The 20,028-nt window shown below is 36.3% G+C and overlaps 1 protein-coding gene across 2 annotated transcripts in view; it reads right to left on the reverse strand.

Annotated features, from left to right (window-relative positions):
- Cog6 (component of oligomeric golgi complex 6) overlaps positions 1-20,028 on the reverse strand; it is a 75,094-nt gene that overhangs the window by 11,543 nt on the left and 43,523 nt on the right. For both annotated transcript variants that reach the window (XM_074043496.1, XM_074043497.1), the window contains exons 15-18: positions 19,822-19,989; positions 9,787-9,894; positions 8,600-8,653; positions 5,216-5,295 (exon numbers count right to left, since the gene is read on the reverse strand). In XM_074043496.1, the coding sequence (XP_073899597.1) occupies positions 5,216-5,295; positions 8,600-8,653; positions 9,787-9,894; positions 19,822-19,989 (410 nt within the window). The remainder of the gene's footprint in view (positions 1-5,215; positions 5,296-8,599; positions 8,654-9,786; positions 9,895-19,821; positions 19,990-20,028) is intronic.

Here is a 20,028-nt window from a genome sequence, read left to right on the forward strand (position 1 = left end):
ACATACATATGTATTCATTATCAGCACCTTATTCATCCTCTTATCCCTTTTCCTGCCACCTCCCCCCTCCCACCAGTGCCAAACTCCACCCTGCCCCTGAACCTGTTTCACCCTCTTGTTCTCAGATTTTGTACAATAAAAACATAAAAGATAAAAAGAGAAATATGGTATTTACTAGTTTGAGATAAAGGTAGCTACAAAGGGAGTTTCCTTGTATTGTTTCCATGCATATATGTATTACAATCTCAACTCGTTCATCTCTACCATTTTCCTCTTCCTTCCTCCCTAGTCTACTTCCCATGGTAGCCCTGGCCAGTTTAAGATTTCTATGTTCATTCCTGTACACTGAGCACATCAACCACATTCAAGTTTTTGATTTCCTTCCCTTGTCCTATCGCTTCTGTCCATGGCCTCCCCTTAGTGTGATCCGAGTCCCACAACATTGCTGCATTTGTTTTAAGTCTATATTCCACATATGAGAACATGCAGCTTTTGACCTTCTGAACCTGACTGACTTCCCTTAAGATGATTTTCCCAGTTCCATCCATTTACCTGAGAATGACAAAATTTCATTCTTTGTTGCTGAGTAAAATTCCATTCATCAGTAGTGGGGCATCTTGGCTGTTTCCATAGCTTGGCTATTGTGAATAATGTTGCAATAAACATAGGTGTGCAGGTGCCTTTGTAGTACCCTGACTCATATTCCTTTGGGTATATCCCTAGAAGTGGTATTGCTGGATCGTATAGCAGATCTATTTTTAGTTTTTTAAGGAGTCTCCATATTGTTTTTTCATAGTGGTTGTACTAGCTTACATTCCCACCAGCAGAGCACACTAATTTTTGTACACTAACTTTTAATTTGGCCAAGTAACAATTCTAGTTTAGTTCTATCTGCTTATAAATTGTTTACCTTGTTTTGTTTTTGAGACAGACACCTAAAATCTTATTAACTTTTTTCAAGTCTTTACTAGCCTCGTTATATTGACTGTATAGACAAGGTGAGCAGTAGATGTTATACAAAGTATGCACATCTTATTTTGAACTTTAATGACAGTGTTTCTAGTGTTTCATCATTAAATGTGACATCTGTTATGATGTTCACATATGGTGTTCTTCTTCAACTTGTTTATGTAATTAAAGTTAGATTTTTCTTCATATCCTGCAGCCATAATATATTTCTCTTTTAATACAGTGGCATGTTTGATTTGTTATCTTTACAAGTATTTTTGTATCTTGAGGGCGTCATACTTAAGATGTTTTAGGTATAATGCTTATAAGATAAAATACTATCTTTTACCTTTAATAATATCCACCTTGCCTTGAACTCAATTTGTCTGTTAATATTGCTACTTCTGCTGGGGGCATGGCTCAAGGAGCACAGTGTCTGCCTCCCAAATGCAAAGCCCTGAGTTCAAACCCCCAGTACCACCCAAAAATATTGCCACTCCTACTTCCTTTTGTGCCATTTTGTTTTAAAAGGTGTCTTATAAAGAGAAGATAAGTGAACAATGCTTTTTAAAACTTAAAACTAAATTAAAACGTTAATTTAGGTCACTCACACTGTAAAAACTGATAAAGCTGAAATTTATAAAAGCAACTTTGCTTTGGGTTTTCTAGTTCTTATGCTTTCTTACTTCCTTTTTGCTCATTCCTACATTAACTTTTTAGGTGAACATTTTGGTGCACTTGAAAAGAAAGTGTATTTTCCATGGTTGTGTGTAGTAATCTGTATCTTTTTTAGTTTGAGATCGGTGGCACTGTTCAGTTCTTTCACACCCTACTAATTTTCTGTGTACTTTTTCTATAATTACTGAGAAAGGAATTTTGAACTATCTCACCATAATTGTTGATGTATGTATTCCTCTTGAATTCTCTGAGTTTATTAGACTTCATGTTACTTCAGGTTCTGGTGTGAGATGCATACTTACCACTATGTCCTCCATAAATTGATCCTATTATTTCTGTGATGTATTTCTCTTTATCTCTGGTATTAACATCTGCTCTGAATTTCTGATGTTAATATAGCTATTTCAGCTTTCCTATGATTGGTGCTTGCCTGGCATATTTTTATCACCTTTTTAATTTTTAACTCTTTGTCTCTGTATTTAAAGTGTTTTTCTTACAGACAGCAGATAGTTGTACTATGCCTTTTCATCTAATCTAACTTTTAACTGGAACCTGTAGTCCTTTTACATTTAATATAGTTTCTTACAAGGCTGGATTTAAGTCTGTCATCCTGCTATTTATTTTATATTTGTCCCATCTGCTCTTTTCTCCTTTCTTTCTTGGCATTACAATTTTTCTTTGTAGCTACTGTAAGGTTTACAATCTACTTTCAAATAATATGATACAGTTCATGGATAATTTAATACTCTTACAACATCGCAATAGTACACTTCTACTTTTTTGTGCTTTTGTTGTCATACGTTTTATTTCTTAGTTAAAAACTCAGTTCACTGTTAAAATATTTGCTTTAAATGGGCAACAACTGTTAACTCTTATATTCACCATGTTTTGTCCTCTTCATTCCTTTACATAGAGCTGGGTTTTTCTTCTGGTATTATTTTCCTACATTTTGAAGAATTATTTCTTATAGAGAAGTATGCAGGTGATAAATCTCTACTTTTATCTCAAAATGTATTCTGACATCAGTTTGAAAGACACTTTTTTTGGATGTTGGAGAATAAACCCAGGACCTCCTGCTTATCTAACCAAGAGCTATACTAGTAAGCTGTACCCCTGCCATGAAAGATACTTTTGATGAATATACAATCAAGGTTGATGATGCATTTGGTCATCTTTCTTGACATAACATTCCAAATGCTTTCTAGTTTATACTGCTTCCAACAAGAAGTCTGTTGTAATACCAGTGTTTGTATAAATAATAAATCTTTTTTCCTCTGGCTGCCCTAAGACTTTTCTATTTATAATTGGCTTTCAATAATTTTATTATGGTGTGCCTTGGTAGAGTTTCCCTATTAGGGTTTACTTAGCTTCTTGGGTATGTGGATTCGTGTTTTTTTAAAAACACATTTGGAGAAAATTCTTCTTTTATGTTTTTGTTTCAATAACACTATAATACTCCAATTACATATGTTGCATTACCTCATATTATCTCACAATTCACTACGACTTCATCTTTTTCCCAGTCTGTGCTTTGGTTTGGATGTTTCTATTATCCTCTTTTCAAGTTGGATGCCTTTCCTTCAGGAGTATCCATGGGGCTCTTAAGCATATCCAGTGAATTTTTCAGTTTAGATATTGTATTTTTCAAGTCTAAAATTCTCATTTTGTATAATTCCCTGTTTATTCTTTCAATATAATGATGTTTTCCTTTAAATCCTGAACACATTTTTAATAGCTGTTTTAAACATACTACCTGCTGATTAAATAACATCATTTGTGGGTCTGTTTTTATTTACTGATATTTTTTCTAATTTTGGTTTGTATTTTCCTGCTGTTTCTCCTAAGTAATATTTGAGTTATGCTTACTATTCTGGATTCTCTTTTTTCTTTTCTCCCAAATTTGCTTTATTTTTGTTTATATAGGCATTCCTGATAGTGAATAGATGGTAGTTACAGGAAACAATTTCCATTTCCCTCATAATAAAAAGAAAATAGTCCCTTCCTAGGTATACACTTTACTTCCAATCATATATAACAGACAAGAATCTAAGTTTAAAAAGTTCTCAAATCATACTCACTTTACCAACACTCATTTAAGGAGGCATCTATATTCCCTTTGTTACTTATGAAAATCATTCTGACTGAATAGGCATAGACTTATTGATAGCTAACTAAAACTGTCAACTTTTTAATATAGTCAACATTAGCAAGACTTCTTTTTAAAATTCTGAATCCAAACCATTCTCTTTAATGACTCTTACCAAGCTAAACAAAAAGTAAAGTCATCAGACTTCAGTCTGGCTTCCTGGCATCTACTGTCTTTGTTTTGTGCTCATTTGTTCATGAATCCATTGACTCACCTATTATTTCTTAAGTACCTACCATTAAAGAGGCACAAGGTCAGGTAATGGGAAAGCATGGTGAGTAAGAGGACAATTTCCAGCTTCACAGAGCTTATGGCCTAGTGAGAGAGGTCATCTTTTAAATCTTAACCTCAAGCCTGTTACATATGAAGCACTTAAGACATGAACTGGTTGAGCAGAAAGAAAAAAATACATAGATAGAATTGCTAAATTTCCTACTTATATGCAATTTTGTTGGCATCTTTCTTAAAATCAAGTTCAAGTTACGTGATCTCTTACTTCTAAAGCCTTAGAATATTAAATAGTTCTATTAGTTTAACAAATGTTTTCTTTGCTCTATATACTTTTCCAATAAATATACAGATAGTCCCAAACTTAGGATGGTTTGGCATATAATTTTTCTACTTTACAGTGGTAAGAAAGCAATATACATTCAGTATAAACCATACTGCAAAGATTGAATATCGATCTTTTGTTAATTTGATTTTGGTGGCACTGGGGTTAAGGGCTTTGTGCGTGCAAAGCAGGCCCTCTAGTACTTGAGCCACACCTCCAGTCCCTGCTCTTTCTTGACCTTGGGGATCAGGACAGAGTATCAGCCCACAGTCAGGCATGTGATCATGAGGAAAGCAACTGATACTTCACAGTATGTGATGCTGCTCAGCTATGATATTTAGTAGTTTAGGTGCATTAATGCCCGTTGGCTTATGAATATTTTCAACTTAAAATGAGTTTACCAGGACATATCCCCATCCTAAGTTGAGAATGATGTGTATATATTAAACAATTTTATAACATACGCATAAAAACATATCTATAGAAAACCACTAAGGTCCAAAATAGTCTTTAAATAGTCATCTACACTACACAATAAACTTATTATTCATCTTTATGATAACAGTCAATGGTATTCTGACAAATGTGTAATATAAAGAAATTTGGTATTATGGTTATATAGCCCCAACTACAGTAAGAGTAATTTAAAATCATTAGTAAATTAAAGTCACTTACAAATTAGAGGTTTTTGAGAGATGTACAGGCAAAGAATAAGTATGGATAGGGACAGGTCAATCCCTTGTGGGTGCTAAGGCAGGAAAAAGGGTTGAAAACTATAGCTCTTCATAGGCAAATCTCCCTGTCTTGAAAATAATATTTTTCAAGAAAAAATACTTGATATTTAAAAGTATGTGAATCTTTACCAACTAGTTAGGACCAAAAACACTTACTTTACTGTGGCACTTAGGAGAAAGTTCAGCTGTGGCATTAACAGGTTATCTGGGGCTGAAAGATAACGATCGAATTGAACCTAAAAAAAAAAGAGGAATGCAAAATATCTCAAATACAACCATTTCTTTTAAAGATTAAATCTTAGGAAAAAGTATACATTACAAATAACTAGCTCTTTTTGTTCAAATGAGTCTGTTTTAAAAATTCTAACTAAAACTGCCAACTCTTTAATATAGTCAATATTAGCAATACTTCTTTTTAAAATCCTGAATCCAAACTATTGACTTTAATCACCCCTGTCAAGCTTAACAAGAAGTCATCAGACTTTCAGTCTGGCTTCTTGGCATTTACTATATTTGTTAACTGTTCATTTGTTCATGAATCCACTTACTCACCTATTATTTTTTAAGTACTTTTCATTAGAGAGGCCCAGTATTAGGTAATGGGAATGCACGTTGAGTAAGAGGACAAAAAATCTCCAGCTTCACAGAGCTTATGGCCTAGTGAGACAGGTATTTAACAGCTCATAATGTAAATAACTATGCAATTACAAACTGTGTTAAATGCTATGAAGGAAAAAAACCAAAGTAATATAAAGTGAAAGTTGGAGACTTAGTCTCTAAGTTTGGCAAAAGCCTCTTAAGGAAAGGACATTTGAAGTTAAGACTTTAAAGATGAACAGACAAGAAGTAGGTGGGGATTTGGATTTAGGGAGAGGAGACTGAATGCACCAAGGCTTGAAGTGGAAAGGAACATGGTTCGGAGTGCAGAGATCAGTTCACATAGGACATATTTGCTTTTTAAGTGACTAATTCTTACCATTGCTGTTAGTAAGTCACTAAGTAAGTTAAGTAAAAGTGTATTCTGACTTAAGTTTTAAGACGCTAACTCTGGCCATAGCAAGGAGAATGGGATGAAAGATTGTAACGGCTGATACAAGGCCACCAAGTAAGCAGCCACTGTAGTATTTTAGATTGGAGGGGCAGCCTAGGTAGAAGAAGAGAGATATTTGAGAAAATTAGTGTAAAAGCATCACGGCCTGGTTACTGATAGGATGAAGGGACTGATGCCCAGATTCTGGAGGATAAATTAGCTCACATTATTATAGTGCACAACTGTATTCTGCACCCATTTATTTAGGTGCATAACACCTGTATTCCTTACTAGATCATGTCTATTTTCATCTTAAATCTTAGCACAAAGCCAATAAAGTAGCAGATATTTGGTTAATAATTGTAGAAATGGTAACCGGATAGATGTTCTTAGTACCTTTTAAGTCAAGAACACTTGTAAGCTAGGTCTGGGTTTGGAGATCAGAGCTAGTTTTGGATATTCTGAGCTGAAATGCCTTTGCAACCTACCTGTTAGAGGTAAGTCAGTTGTATATAAAGCCTTGACATACTTACAAAACTCAACAGAGACTTGTTTCTTTAGAGTCACAATATATTCAAGTAACTGTTTTATTTGCTTGTGTATTTTGTTTTTCTGAGACAGGAGTTTTGCCTTGTTGCCCGGGTTGGTCTTGTAGCCCTCGCTAGTTTTAAAATCACAATCTTTCTGCCTCTGCCTCCCACATGCTGGAGTTTCAGGCACATGCCATTGTTTTTAAAATTAAGACTACACACATAAGAGTATTTAATGATGTTAAAAAGTAGTTTTATGTTATAATGTGGACCAAACGCCTGTCAGGAAAGAAGAAGAAACACAGGGAGGAAACACACTGGGCTCTAGGTGATGTTGCTAATCTTTGCATAAACCTTATGTCCATCTTGTGGGGTAATACTTGATATAGGGTTATTGGATAGTGTAGTGAGTTTGCATATAATTTTTTAAGAAACACATATTTTTAAATGAATCTAAAATTCATTCATTCTCATTCTTAACTGTTTCTTTTGGCAGTATTGGGGTTTGAACTCAGGACCTCATGCTTGCCAGGCAGGTGCTCTATCACGTGAGCCACTCTGCAAGCCCTTATTTATACCTTTTCAACATCACATTTTCTTCCCATTTCTATAGTTTTGCTGCTACAGTTTTTGTTTAATACATGGAAGTTACAATTGCTACTTCTCTATGCAGGGTCTTTTATCTTGACATAATGTTCCTATTCATTGTATTAATATAGATAGTTCTGCCTTTTTCTTTGCATTAGTTAGATGTTTTTATTGTCAGTTATTTTTAATTCTGGAAGGTGATCTATACACAAGCCCTGCCTTCAGAATAGCATCTTAGAGAAATACTTATGATAATTAGAGCACCACTGTAGTGAGTGTTTTAAACACTTGGGAGAACAGAGAAGTAGGTCAGCCCATGGACTCTGCAGGATGACTTTCCATGAGGACTGGAGTTAGAGCCAGAGAGATGTGTGGCATGCTCAGGAAAGGCTAACGGCTACTGCTGTTCATGGTCGTCCTGCTCTAGTAATCCTATTAGAAAGGGGAATATGACACAGTACATTGTAGACACAAATGAAACTATCAAAATGAAATCCCTTAAAGATGTTGTTTTTTAAAAAATTTCCAAAGGTGATGGATATATGGATATATACACATATCTATAAAAGGGATGGATATTTGTGTAAATACACACACACACACACACGGAAACATGCTACAAAAAGTAGTGTTCATATATAAAAGAAAGAGCAAACTCTTCACTTAAAAAGAAAGTAGTGAAGTTTGAGGTTTAGTGAGTCTCGTGCTCAAGAGAAGTATACTGTATTAAAACTAGATTCCATGGTTATGCCCGTAATCCTAGCTATGCTAGGATTATTAGGAGGATAGTGGTTTGTGGCCAGTTGGGACAAAACTTTATGACACCCCATCTGAACAAAGAAGCTGGGCATGGTGGCACACATCTGTCTGTAATCCCAGTTACATGGTAGGTATAGGTAGGAGGATCATGTTCTCAGGCAAAAATGTGAGACCTTATCTGAAACATAACTAAAAGCAAAAAGGGAAGGAGGCATGGATCAGCTAGTAGACATCTTGTCCCACAAGTATAAGAACCTGTGTTCAAATCCAGTACAACCAAAAAAATAAATAAATAAAAACTGGAATCCACTTTTAGCTATCATCTCCTTTAGAAAGAAGTCAAGAACTATAAACCAGGGATCATGGCAAGCAAAGCTATGATGTATGGTCTAACTTCTTCATGACTGTCATTCTTGTTTCTTTATCAGATTAGAAATAAAAGTCTGAAAATGAGGAAATCCTAAACAGTAATGATGAAGCTATCAGGTGCAGTGGGATAACCCTAAGTTTAAGTCTTAGTCAGACTTGATGTGAAATAATACATGAACAAATAGGACAAAATTATCATGAAGCAAGAGAAGAATAACATTTCATAAGGGAAGTGTGAATTGAAATGTGTCACTATGCGCTTACCATTGCAGCCTTCAGTGCCACAGAATCTAGGTTGGGCAGATTAGCTAAAGAGCCCTATTAAAAACAAAAACAAACAAGAGGTTAAAAATGGGGACATACATTTCAGTTCACCTATGGAATATGGTCTATTAGTGGAATGCGCAGACTGAAAAATCATTCGGTGATCTTCAAAGGATTCAAGAGTCACCTCCTCAATCTCGAGAGCAGTGTACTGATTGTGAGTAAGAAGCACAACGCACTTACAGGGGAAGGGTCACGGATTTCAGACTTGCAACAGCCAAGAAAAGGATGGCGCTAAAGCTCCTGGAAGGTGCCAGTCAGACATGGGGGCTGAGAGTGTCCCTCTGAGAATTTTAGGGAACATAGAACAGCAGCAGAATCAGTTTCCACTGGTATAAATTTGATCACTACTGCAGTAAGTATTTTTGAGAACTTCATTTAAAAGTTCTTCGGCTATAATATATTCTTCATGTTAACATCACTTGAAAGTATTCATTGGCTTTTAAAGACAGGTGGCTTGCTTCATGTTCTAGGGTTCCCCCCACTCCATTATCTGCTTACACTGGGGCTTTATAATTTAACAAGATCATTTACAGGCCCCAGAAGCAATTACCTTTCCTTTAATGATTTGCTAAATTAAAAAGAGGATTAATACTGTTTATATAGGAATTGACGCATTCATTTCCTACTTCTTTTTCTTTTTTTCTTTTCTCTTTTTAGAGATAGGGTCTCATTAGGCAGCTCAGCTGGGCTAGAACTTGCAATCTTCCTGGCTCCGCCTTCCAAGTACTGGATTACAGATTGCTTCACCAAATGTAGTATAATCTATGTATTCAATTAGCTGAAAATGATACAGAACTTTAAAATTTTTACCAGTGTGAATATCCTTTATACTTTTTATGATACTAATTTCTATAACTACTTGTATTTAGGGGCACTCTACTACATCTCAGGCAGTCATCTAAGAACTACACATGTAGCATCTCAATCTTCAGAACAACTCTATGACACAGACATGATAACTAAGCCTAATCTGTAGAGAAGGAAACAGACACAGAGAGGTAAATCATTTTCCCAGGAAAACATAGCCAATCAGTGTAGAGCCAAGATTCAAATTCAGAGTCCACCAGTGGAAGCCATTCTGTAAACTGTCTTGTTTCTCAATTTAAGGATCACTATGTGCTTACCTGTTCGGGTTTATGTTGCTGTACAGTGTTGTAGATATAACTCAAGCCTACTCTAGTTAAAACATAAGACGCTTGCTCATTTATAAGTGTATCCAAGTGTGCTTCAATCTAAAATAAAACACAATAGAAAGAAAACATTTTAAAAGAGGAATGACACTCTCAGGAGGCTGAGCTAGTTGTCAGGTAGCCCATGATCATGGGGCACAGGATGGCTTCTAAAAAAAGGCTTTTTATTCATAAAGGAAGTCCTTGCATGAAAGGAAGAGAAAGTCTTACTTTAAAAAATTATAACCAAACGCCAGCACCCAGACAGCTTGGGAAGACACAGACCACAAGGTGAGCTAAGCGGTACACGGTACTCCCACAGACAACCCTGGACCAGATCAGCATAGCCCCCTGGACAGACCGACCCCCACCCAGGAAAAAAGAGAAACTGAATAATAAGCAACAACAACAACAGAAAAGACACATAGCAAAGAGGGTGGGGTGCCCTGAGCACTAAAGGAGGGGGAGGGGGATCCCTCAAGGAACTGTAAATAAACAAGCCGGGCGGGAGAAGGCAGGAGCAGCAGCACATGCCCAGCAACCAGGAGTGGGAAAGCTTGTAAAAGTGGAAGAGGGAGGAAAACTCCACAGGAGAGGGGAGAAGACCACTTCCCACGTGAACTGTAAATAAACACACATGCCTGAGAAAGTTGGTGCAGTGTCACCTCCCCCAGTGTGCTTGGAAAGGGGAAAGCTTGCAGCAGTGGTGGTCGTACTCAGGAGAACTCTGAGTAAACAAAGCCTGAGAGGCTAGCTGAGTTTTAAGCTCACTCCTGAGATCTGCATAAATAACGCCGCCAGCAACAGCAGGCTGACAGCAGCGGGCAGGCAAGCCACAGCCGCAGATAGCCATTCACAGAACTGTTTCCAGACTTTTTTTTTTCTCTCTCCCTACCTTTGATGCAAAAACAACCGAACTACACCTGCATGCTGAAAAACTTACTGAAACTGTATTGCATTTGAAATTGGGACACTTTGAGGGTTTTTGTTTGTTTGTTTTGTGAAGTTTTGTTTTATTTTGATTTTTCCAGTCTTTTTCCCCTTTAATGAGACAACCACAGAACTACTTCTGAGGCACCATCTCCAAGACTGGAGGCTGAACAGCAAAATTATTGAGACTGAAACTTTATTGCATTTGAACTTTATATATGTATATTTTTTTCATTTATTTCTTTCTTACTTTTATTTTTATTTTAATTTATTTTTTAATTTTTATTTTCAATCCTCTCTCTGTCTAATGCCTGTTTCAGCTTACAGTTGAATAGTACACTATCTCTCCCTGTTTTTATCTTTGAAACTTTTTTTTGTTTCTTTGTTGTTTTTTTCTACTTGTTTATTTTTCCCTTTTCCTTTAACTTCTTTGCTTTCCATCCCCTCTCACACTTCCATTCTAAATATCACTAGTGCTATTATTATAAGACAGAAAATACTTAATTGCACACAGTACAGAGACAATAACAACACCAAGGGCAATGATGGGAAGACAGAAAAAACAGGGAAACCAGTTTCCCCACAGCAAAAAATTAGTACAGGAACCAGAGGGAAATGAAGAAAACAGATACTCAGATCTAGACTCCAACAAAATGAAGATAAACTATGCCAAAGAACCCAATGAAGCCCACAAGAATAACCTAAAAGAAGAAATACTACAGGTACTCAATGAGAATTTTATAGAGATGATACTGGATAGGGTCAACCAAAATGTACAGGAGACACACAAGAAATTCCAAGACAACAAAAACAGAGAATTTGAAAAAGAAAAAGAAGAAATAAAGGAAACCATAGAAGCACTGTATAAACACCAAAGTGAAACAGAGAACACAATTAATAAAGAGATAAATGAACTCAGGACAAAAATAGACAACATAAAAGAGGAAACCACCCAGGATATGGAAAACCTCAGAAGAAAGAATTAAACAGAATTGCAAAACAAAACGGAAGGCCAATCCAGCAGAATAGAACAAACAGAAGACAGAATCTCAGAACTCGAAGATGAAATGGTAATTAAAGGAAAAAACAAATAACTATTAATTAAACAACTGAAGACCTGTGAAAAGAAAATGCAAGAACTAAATGACTCCATCAAAAGACCAAACCTGAGAATCATGGGTATTGAAGAAGGAGAAGAGGTGCAAGAAAAGGGAATGTATAATATATTCAACAAAATAATAACAAAAAATGTCCTAAATCTAGAGAAAGCTATTTCCATACAAATGCAAGAGGCCTCCAGGACACCAAACAGACCAGATCAAAATAGAACTACCCCACAACATATCATCATTAAAACAACAAGTTCAGAAACGAGGGAAAGAATATTGAAGGCTGTAAGAGAGATAAAACAAATAACATACAAAGGTAAACCCATCAAAATCACAGCAGACTTCTCAAGAGAAATATTAAAAGCAAGAAGAGCATGGGGAGAGATCTTCCAGGCACTGAATGAAAATAACTTCAACCCCAGGATACTCTACCCAGCAAAACTATCATTCAAAATAGATGGAGCAATAAAAGTATTCCATGATAAGCAAAAACTAAAACAATATGTGACCACAAAGCCACCACTACAAAAGATTCTTCAAGGGATTCTGCACACAGAAAGTGAAACCCAACATAACCATCAAAGGACAGGCAGCACCAAACTACAGGAAAAGAAAAAGCAAGAAAGTAGACAGTAACCTCAACTTTGGTACACACAATCAAACCTTCAAACAACTAAGACAACTAAATGACAGGAATCACCACATACCTATCAGTACTAACACTTAATGTTAATGTACTTTATTCCCCCATCAAAAGGCACTGTTTGAGGAAATGGATTAAAAAGGAAGATTCAACAATCTGTTGCTTACAGGAGACCCATCTCACCGACAGAAATAAGCATATGCTTAGGATGAAAGGCTGGAAGAAGATTTACCAAGCCAATGGCCCCCCGAAAACAGGCAGGAGTAGCAATACTTATTTCAGACAAAGTAGACTTTAAACCTACATTGATCAAACGAGATAAAGAAGGACATTCCATACTAATAAAAGGGGAAACAGACCAAGAGAAAATAACAATTATCAACCTATATGCACCCAATGTCAACGCACCCAATTTCATCAAACATACCCTGAAAGACCTAAAAGCACATATTAACTCCAACACAGTGATCATGGGAGATTTTAACACCCCATTATCATCAATAGATAGGTCATCCAAACAAAAAAATCAATAAAGAAATCCAAGATCTAAAATATACACTAGATCAAATGGACCTGCTTGATGTCTACAGAACATTTCATCCAACTTCTACACAATATACATTCTTCTCTGCAGCCCATGGAACCTTCTCCAAAATAGATCAAATCCTAGGGCACAAAGCAAGCCTCAGCAAATACAAGAAAATAGAAATTATACCATGCGTACAATCTGATCACAATGCAATAAAGCTAGAACTCAACAACAAAAGTAAAGACAAAAAACAAGCAAACAGCTGGAAACTGAATAACTCATTACTTAATGAACAATGGGTCATTGATGATTTAAAAGAGGAAATTAAAAAGTTCCTGGAAGTCAATGAAAATGAGAACACGACTTACCGGAACCTATGGGACACAGCAAAGGCAGCCCTGAGAGGAAAGTTTATAGCCATGAGTGCATATATTAAAAAGACTGAAAGATCTCAAATCAATGACCTAATGATACATCTCAAACTCCTAGAAAAACAAGAACAAGCAAATCCCAAAACAAATGGAATGAGAGAAATAATAAAAATAAGAGCTGAAATCAACAAAATAGAAACCAAAGAAACCATACAAAGAATTAATGAAACAAAAAGTTGGTTCTTTGAAAAAATAAACAAGATCTACAGACCCTGGCAAACCTGACTAAAATGAGGAGAGGAGAAACCCAAATTAGTAGAATCAGGAATGCAAAAGGGGAGATAACAACAAACACCATTGAAGTCCAGGAAATCATCAGAGACTACTTCGAGAACCTACATTCAAATAAATTTGAAAATCTTAAAGAAATGGACAGATTTCTAGATACATATGATCATCCAAAACTGAACCAAGAGGAAATTAATCACCTGAATAGATCTATAACACAAAAAGAAATTGAAGCAGCAATCAAGAGTCTCCCCTAAAAGAAAAGTCCAGGACCTGATGGACTCTCTGCTGAATTCTATCAGACCTTTAAAGAACAACTCATACCAACCCTCCTTAAACTGTTCCATGAAATAGAAAGGGAAGGAAAACTGCCTAACACATTTTATGAAGCCAGCATTACACTTCTCCCAAAACCAGACAAAGACACCTCCAAAAAGGAGAACTATAGACCAATCTCCTTAATGAATATTGATGCAAAAATCCTCAATAAAATAATGGCAAACTGAATTCGACAACACATTAAAAAGATTATTCAGCACGACCAAGTAGGCTTCATCCCAGGAATGCAGGGGTTGTTCAACATACAAAAATCAATAAACATAATAAACCACATTAACAGAAGCAAAGACAAAAACCACTTGATCATCTCAATAGATGCAGAAAACGCCTGTGATAAGATCCAACATCATTTCATGATAAAAGGTCTAAGAAAACTAGGAATAGAAGGAAAGTACCTCAACATTATAAAAGCTATATATGACAAACCTACAGCCAGCATTATACTTAACAGAGAAAAACTGAAACCGTTCCCTCTAAAATCAGGAACCAGACAAAGATGCCCACTATCTCCACTCTTATTCAACATAGTACTGGAATTCCTAGTCAGAGCAATTAGGCAAAAAGAAGGAATAAAAGTAATACAAATAGGTAAAGAAACTGTCAAAATATCCCTATTTGCAGACGATATGATCCTATACCTTAAAGACCCAAAAAACTCTACTCAGAAGCTCCTAGACACCATCAACAGCTACAGCAAGGTAGGAGGATATAAATCAAAATAGAAAAATCATTAGCATTTCTATACACTAATAATGAACAAACTGAAAAAGCATATATGAAAACAATTCCATTTACAATAGCCTCAAAAAAAAATCAAATACCTAGTTGTAAACCTAACAAAGGATGTGAAAGACCTCTACAAGGAAAACTATAAACTTCTGAAGAAAGAGACTGAGGAAGACTTTAGAAAGTGGAGAGATCTCCCATGCTCATGGATTGGTAGAATCAACATAGTAAAACTGTCTATACTCCCAAAAAGTAATCTACATGCTTAATGCAATTCCCATAAAAATTCCAATGACATTCATTAAAGAGACTGAAAAATCTACCGTGAAATTTATATGGAAACAGAAGAGGCCACGAATAGCCAAGGAAATACTCAGTCAAAAGAACAATGCTGGAGGTATCACAATACCTGACTTCAAACTATATTACAAAGCAATAACAATAAAAACAGCATGGTACTGGCACAAAAACAGACATGAAGACCAGTGGAACAGAATAGAGGACCCAGATATGAAGCCACACAACTATAACCAACTTGTCTTTGACAAAGGTGCTAAAAATATACGATGGAGAAAAGACAGCCTCTTCAATAAAAACTGCTGGGAAAACTGGTTAGCAGTCTACAAAAAACTGAAACTAGATCCATGTATATCACCCTATACCAATGTTAACTCAAAATGGATCAAGGATCTTAATATCAGAACACAAACTCTAAAGATGATACAGGAAAGAGTAGGAAATACTCTGGAGTTAGTAGGTATAGGTAAGAACTTTCTCAATGGAACCCCAGCAGCACAGCAACTAAGAGATAGCATAGATAAATGGGAGTTCATAAAACTAAAAAGCTTCTGCTCATCAAAAGAAATGGTCTCTAAACTGAAGAGAACACCCAGAGTGGGAGAAAATATTTGCCAGCCTCACATCAGACAAAGGACTGATAACCAGAATATATAGGGAACTTAAAAAACTAAATTCTCCCAAAACTAGTGAATCAATAAAGAAACGGGCAAGTGAACTAAACAGAACTTTCTCAAAAGAAGAAATCCAAATGGCCAAAAAACACATGAAAAAATGCTCACCATATGTAGCAATAAAGGAAATGCAAATTAAAACCACACTAAGATTCCACCTCACCTGTTAGAATAGCCATCATTAACAACACCACTTACAACAGGTGTTGGCGAGGATGTGGGGGAAAAAGGAACCCTCTTACACTGCTGGTGGGAATGTAAAGTAGTACAACCACTCTGGAAAAAAATTTGGAGGCTACTTAAAATGCTAAACATTGATCTACCATATGATCCAGCAATACCACTCTTGGGGATATACCCAAAAGACTGTGACACAGGTTACTCCAGAGGCACCTGCACACCCATGTTTATTGCAGCACTATTCACAATAGCCAAGTTATGGAAACAGCCAAGATGCCCCACCACTGATGAATGGATCAAGAAAATGTGGTATCTATACACAATGGAATTTTATGCAGCCATGAAGAAGAACGAAATGTTATCATTCGCTGGTAAATGGATGGAATTGGAGAACATCATTCTGAGTGAGGTTAGCCTGGTCCAAAAGACCAAAAATTGTATGTTCTCTCTCATATGCAGACATTAGATGAAGGGCAAACACAACAAGGGGATTGGACTTTGAGCACATGATAAAAGCGAGAGCACACAAGGGAGGTGTGAGGATAGGCAAGACACCTAAAAAACTAGCTAGCATTTGTTGCCCTTAATGCAGAGAAACTAAAGCAGATACCTTAAAAGCAACTGAGGCCAATAGGAAAAGGGGACCAGGAACTAGAGAAAAGGTTAGATCAAGAAGAATTAACCTAAAAGGTAACACCCATGCACAGGAAATCAATGTGAGTCAACTCCCTGTATAGCTATCCTTACCTCAACTAGCAAAAACCCTTGTTCCTTCCTATTATTGCCTATACTCTCTCTACAACAAAATTAGATAAGGGCAAAATAGTTTCCGCTGGGTATTGGGGGGGGGGAGAAGGAGGGGGAAGGGAGGGTTGTAAGGGAGGGGGTGGGGGCAGGGGGGAGAAATGACCCAAACATTGTACGCACATATGAATTAAAAAAAAAAAACAATTATAACCAGGGGAACTCAGGACTAATCATTAGCCAAAGAACATGGGTTGCTTCTCAGCTCCTTTAAAAGCAGAACTCAAACAAAAACTAGGAATAACAACAGTATAAAATAAATTACTTAGGAAGAATTCTGAGAAGATGAAGGTTTTATGTGCCTGACCTCCTGCCCTCCTGACCCTCCAACTGCTGGACTGACTCAACAAAAACAACGTGAGAAACCTGTAGGAAGGTGCACTGCAAATGAGGCACTGAGTTCTTCAAGGATAAAGCAGGTCTGCAATAAGCAAAGAAGACCTGATGGCCTGGCAGAACCCTGGTCAAAGATTTCAGGTTCAGGGCTGGGGGCATGGCTCAAGTGGTAGAGTGCCTGAGTTCAAACCCTGATACCACCAAAAAAAACTAAATATACAAAAACAAGTGAAAATGATTTCAGGTTCAAGAATGGCCAAAGAAGATCCAGCCAGCAGATGTGAGTGGTTTGCACTCCCTGACTTTGTGCTGTCTTTGGGGAAGCAACCCAGTGCTACTGGGGGCTTATTGATTTAACCCCCGTGATAGGTTAAAGCATTCCCTAGTAATAAGATGCCTGCTCCTCCCTTGTTTTTGCCAGTAAATCCTGAAAGTCTGGAGGTTGTCCTTCTATTCCTCACCAGAAATTCCACCAGTTTGTCTGTCAATGGTGCGGAATACTGCCAGCTGTAGTCTTTGTCACTATCTGAAATGCCTGCCTTCTTCAAGTAACTCTAACATCTATACTGTTGCCCTTAAGAAACTTACAACTTTCACTTTTTAAATGTAAACATTTAAAGTATAATTGGAACCTTTACTTACTGGACTTACTGTAAATCAAAGAAAAGTAGATGTGCAAATTAAGTGTTAAATGAAATAAGAAACAGTTACTGCTAAAAACCAAACTAGAGGCCTGGAAGAAAAGTGGAAGAAAATTAATATAGAGTAAATGTCAAAGAAATAAGTTAATATAAAGAGACTTAAAAGAAATTAGAGAATAGATCCATGAGACAGAATTGACCAAGGATAGGAACTTTAGAATATGAGACATAACACAAAGAGAAATGAAGATATAAGAAATAATACAGTTTCAATGAACAAAAGAAAGGTTTTGATCTTCAAACTGAGATGTCTCTCAAAGTCTACTACAGAAATAATAGAAAACAAGACACTCTTAAAAATATTCTGGGGAAATACCCTAGCTCAAAGGAAATTCTAGTAAGCTTCCGAATGAACAGACTTGATTACTAAAGCAGAGGGAACCAGGTTAGCCTGGCCTTTTTACTTGACACACTGGAGAAAGCTAAGTCAGAGTGGAAGAGTATTAGGACAATGGACAAAAAAGGTCTGAAAATCAAGAATCTTTACTGACAAACTGTTACTGTGGAGGACCTAATACACCACGCCTTTCAGCATTCACACCTTTGTTGACCCTTTTCCATAATGAATATGGGTTCTCCATGTGGCCGGTACTGGTCAATGCCAAATAGTAAGCACGGCGACGCAAGTACAGGATTAAGAAACACTTCCACCTTGGGGCTTGTCCGCTCAGAATTTCCAATCAAAGAGATAGCTGAAAATATTCTAATAATTTCATATAAACAAAGCTATTCAAAAAAGGAAAGTTAATAATTCTTCATCGCCTATATCAGCCATAAATAGTGTTTACAAAGGCATAATAACTTAACACAGTATAACTACACTGGAAGGGTGGGAAAATTCTAGGTAAGACCATGTGTGTGTGCAAGCAGAGAACTAACTTTTTAGTTAGCAAGTTCAATATACCAAAGCTAAAAAAAAAAAAAGAAACCCCAAAACCCAAGACAAAAAATTGCAAGTAGCAATATACACATGCATTTAGTTATAAACACCAAATGTACTTTAGAGCAAAACAAGGAACAGAAATGTTAGGGTGGAGAGGATAGAACACTGTTGCACCTTTTTGTAACAAACTCTAGTATTATCTGATTTTAAAGCATGAATATGGTTAATTCTGAAATATTTCATTTAAAGAAGGAATTAGAATTTAGAAATTATCATATATTTTCAGTCCTCAGAAAACTCAAAACTTAAATGAAGTTTTACTTTGTCCACTACCAAATTGTCTATATATGATCTGTGATAACAAAGAACGTTCAGAGGTTTTTTTGGTTTTTTTCTCCTTAAACAATGCTTCTACCAATACTGCTTTAAAATTGGAACCCAAATATCTGGTAAACTTTACAAATGGCTTTGTTTTAGCCATCGTATAGACTCTTAATGAATACCATTTGGTTTATAGGAATAGAGTAACTGGCATAACAAATTGTAATGTTTTGCCTAACACTGATTTACACAGGATAAAAATATATCTGTCCTCTGTAACACATTCCACACTAGCTACACAGCTTGAAAAATATAGCATATTGTTCACAGTTCAAGATCTGAAATCTGTAACAGCACTGAATAACTATCTAAATTAATCAAAGAGCTGAATGATATCCATGATGATCTGAATCAAATATCTTAACCATTTCATATTCTGGGTTCTACAAAGCTGAAACCAAAATGCTCTTTGTGTATGTATGTGTGTGTATCCTTCCTTTATAGTACATCAATGGAGTTACAAGAATCAGGTCAAAGTCCGTAACTTACAGCTATATTGTGAAGAAAAAAGATTCTATTCCAATGGAATCATTTTTTTCTTAGTTTATTCATATGTGCATACAAGTTTGGGTCATTTCTCCCCCCTACCCCCCGCCCCCTCCCTCTCCCCTCTGCTTCCTCCCTCTCCCTTACCCTCTCGCTTCCAGGCAGAAACTATTTTGCCCTTATCTCTAATTTTGTTGAACAGCGATTATAAACAATAGTAAGAAGGACAAAGCATTTTTGCTACTTGAGATAAGGATAGCTATACAGGGAGATTCCTAGCATTGCTAATCAATCATTTTACAGAAAAATTTACCTGAAATTGTAGCATTTCTAGACGTGTGTCAGTGAATTCAAATAGCGCTAATGTTGTCTTCATCATGTAGAGTGAATTGACCATGAATGTGGCCATGTCAGCTGTGCCTAAATTGCTAGCTGATACTGTACACATCTGGAGGAGAGGATCCAAGACACATGATAAAACCTAGAAGTGAAAACTAAAGTTAATTCTTTACTTCCTAAT

This window comes from Castor canadensis, chromosome 10 (assembly GCF_047511655.1).
Source record: "Castor canadensis chromosome 10, mCasCan1.hap1v2, whole genome shotgun sequence".
NCBI classification, from domain to species: domain Eukaryota; kingdom Metazoa; phylum Chordata; class Mammalia; order Rodentia; family Castoridae; genus Castor; species Castor canadensis.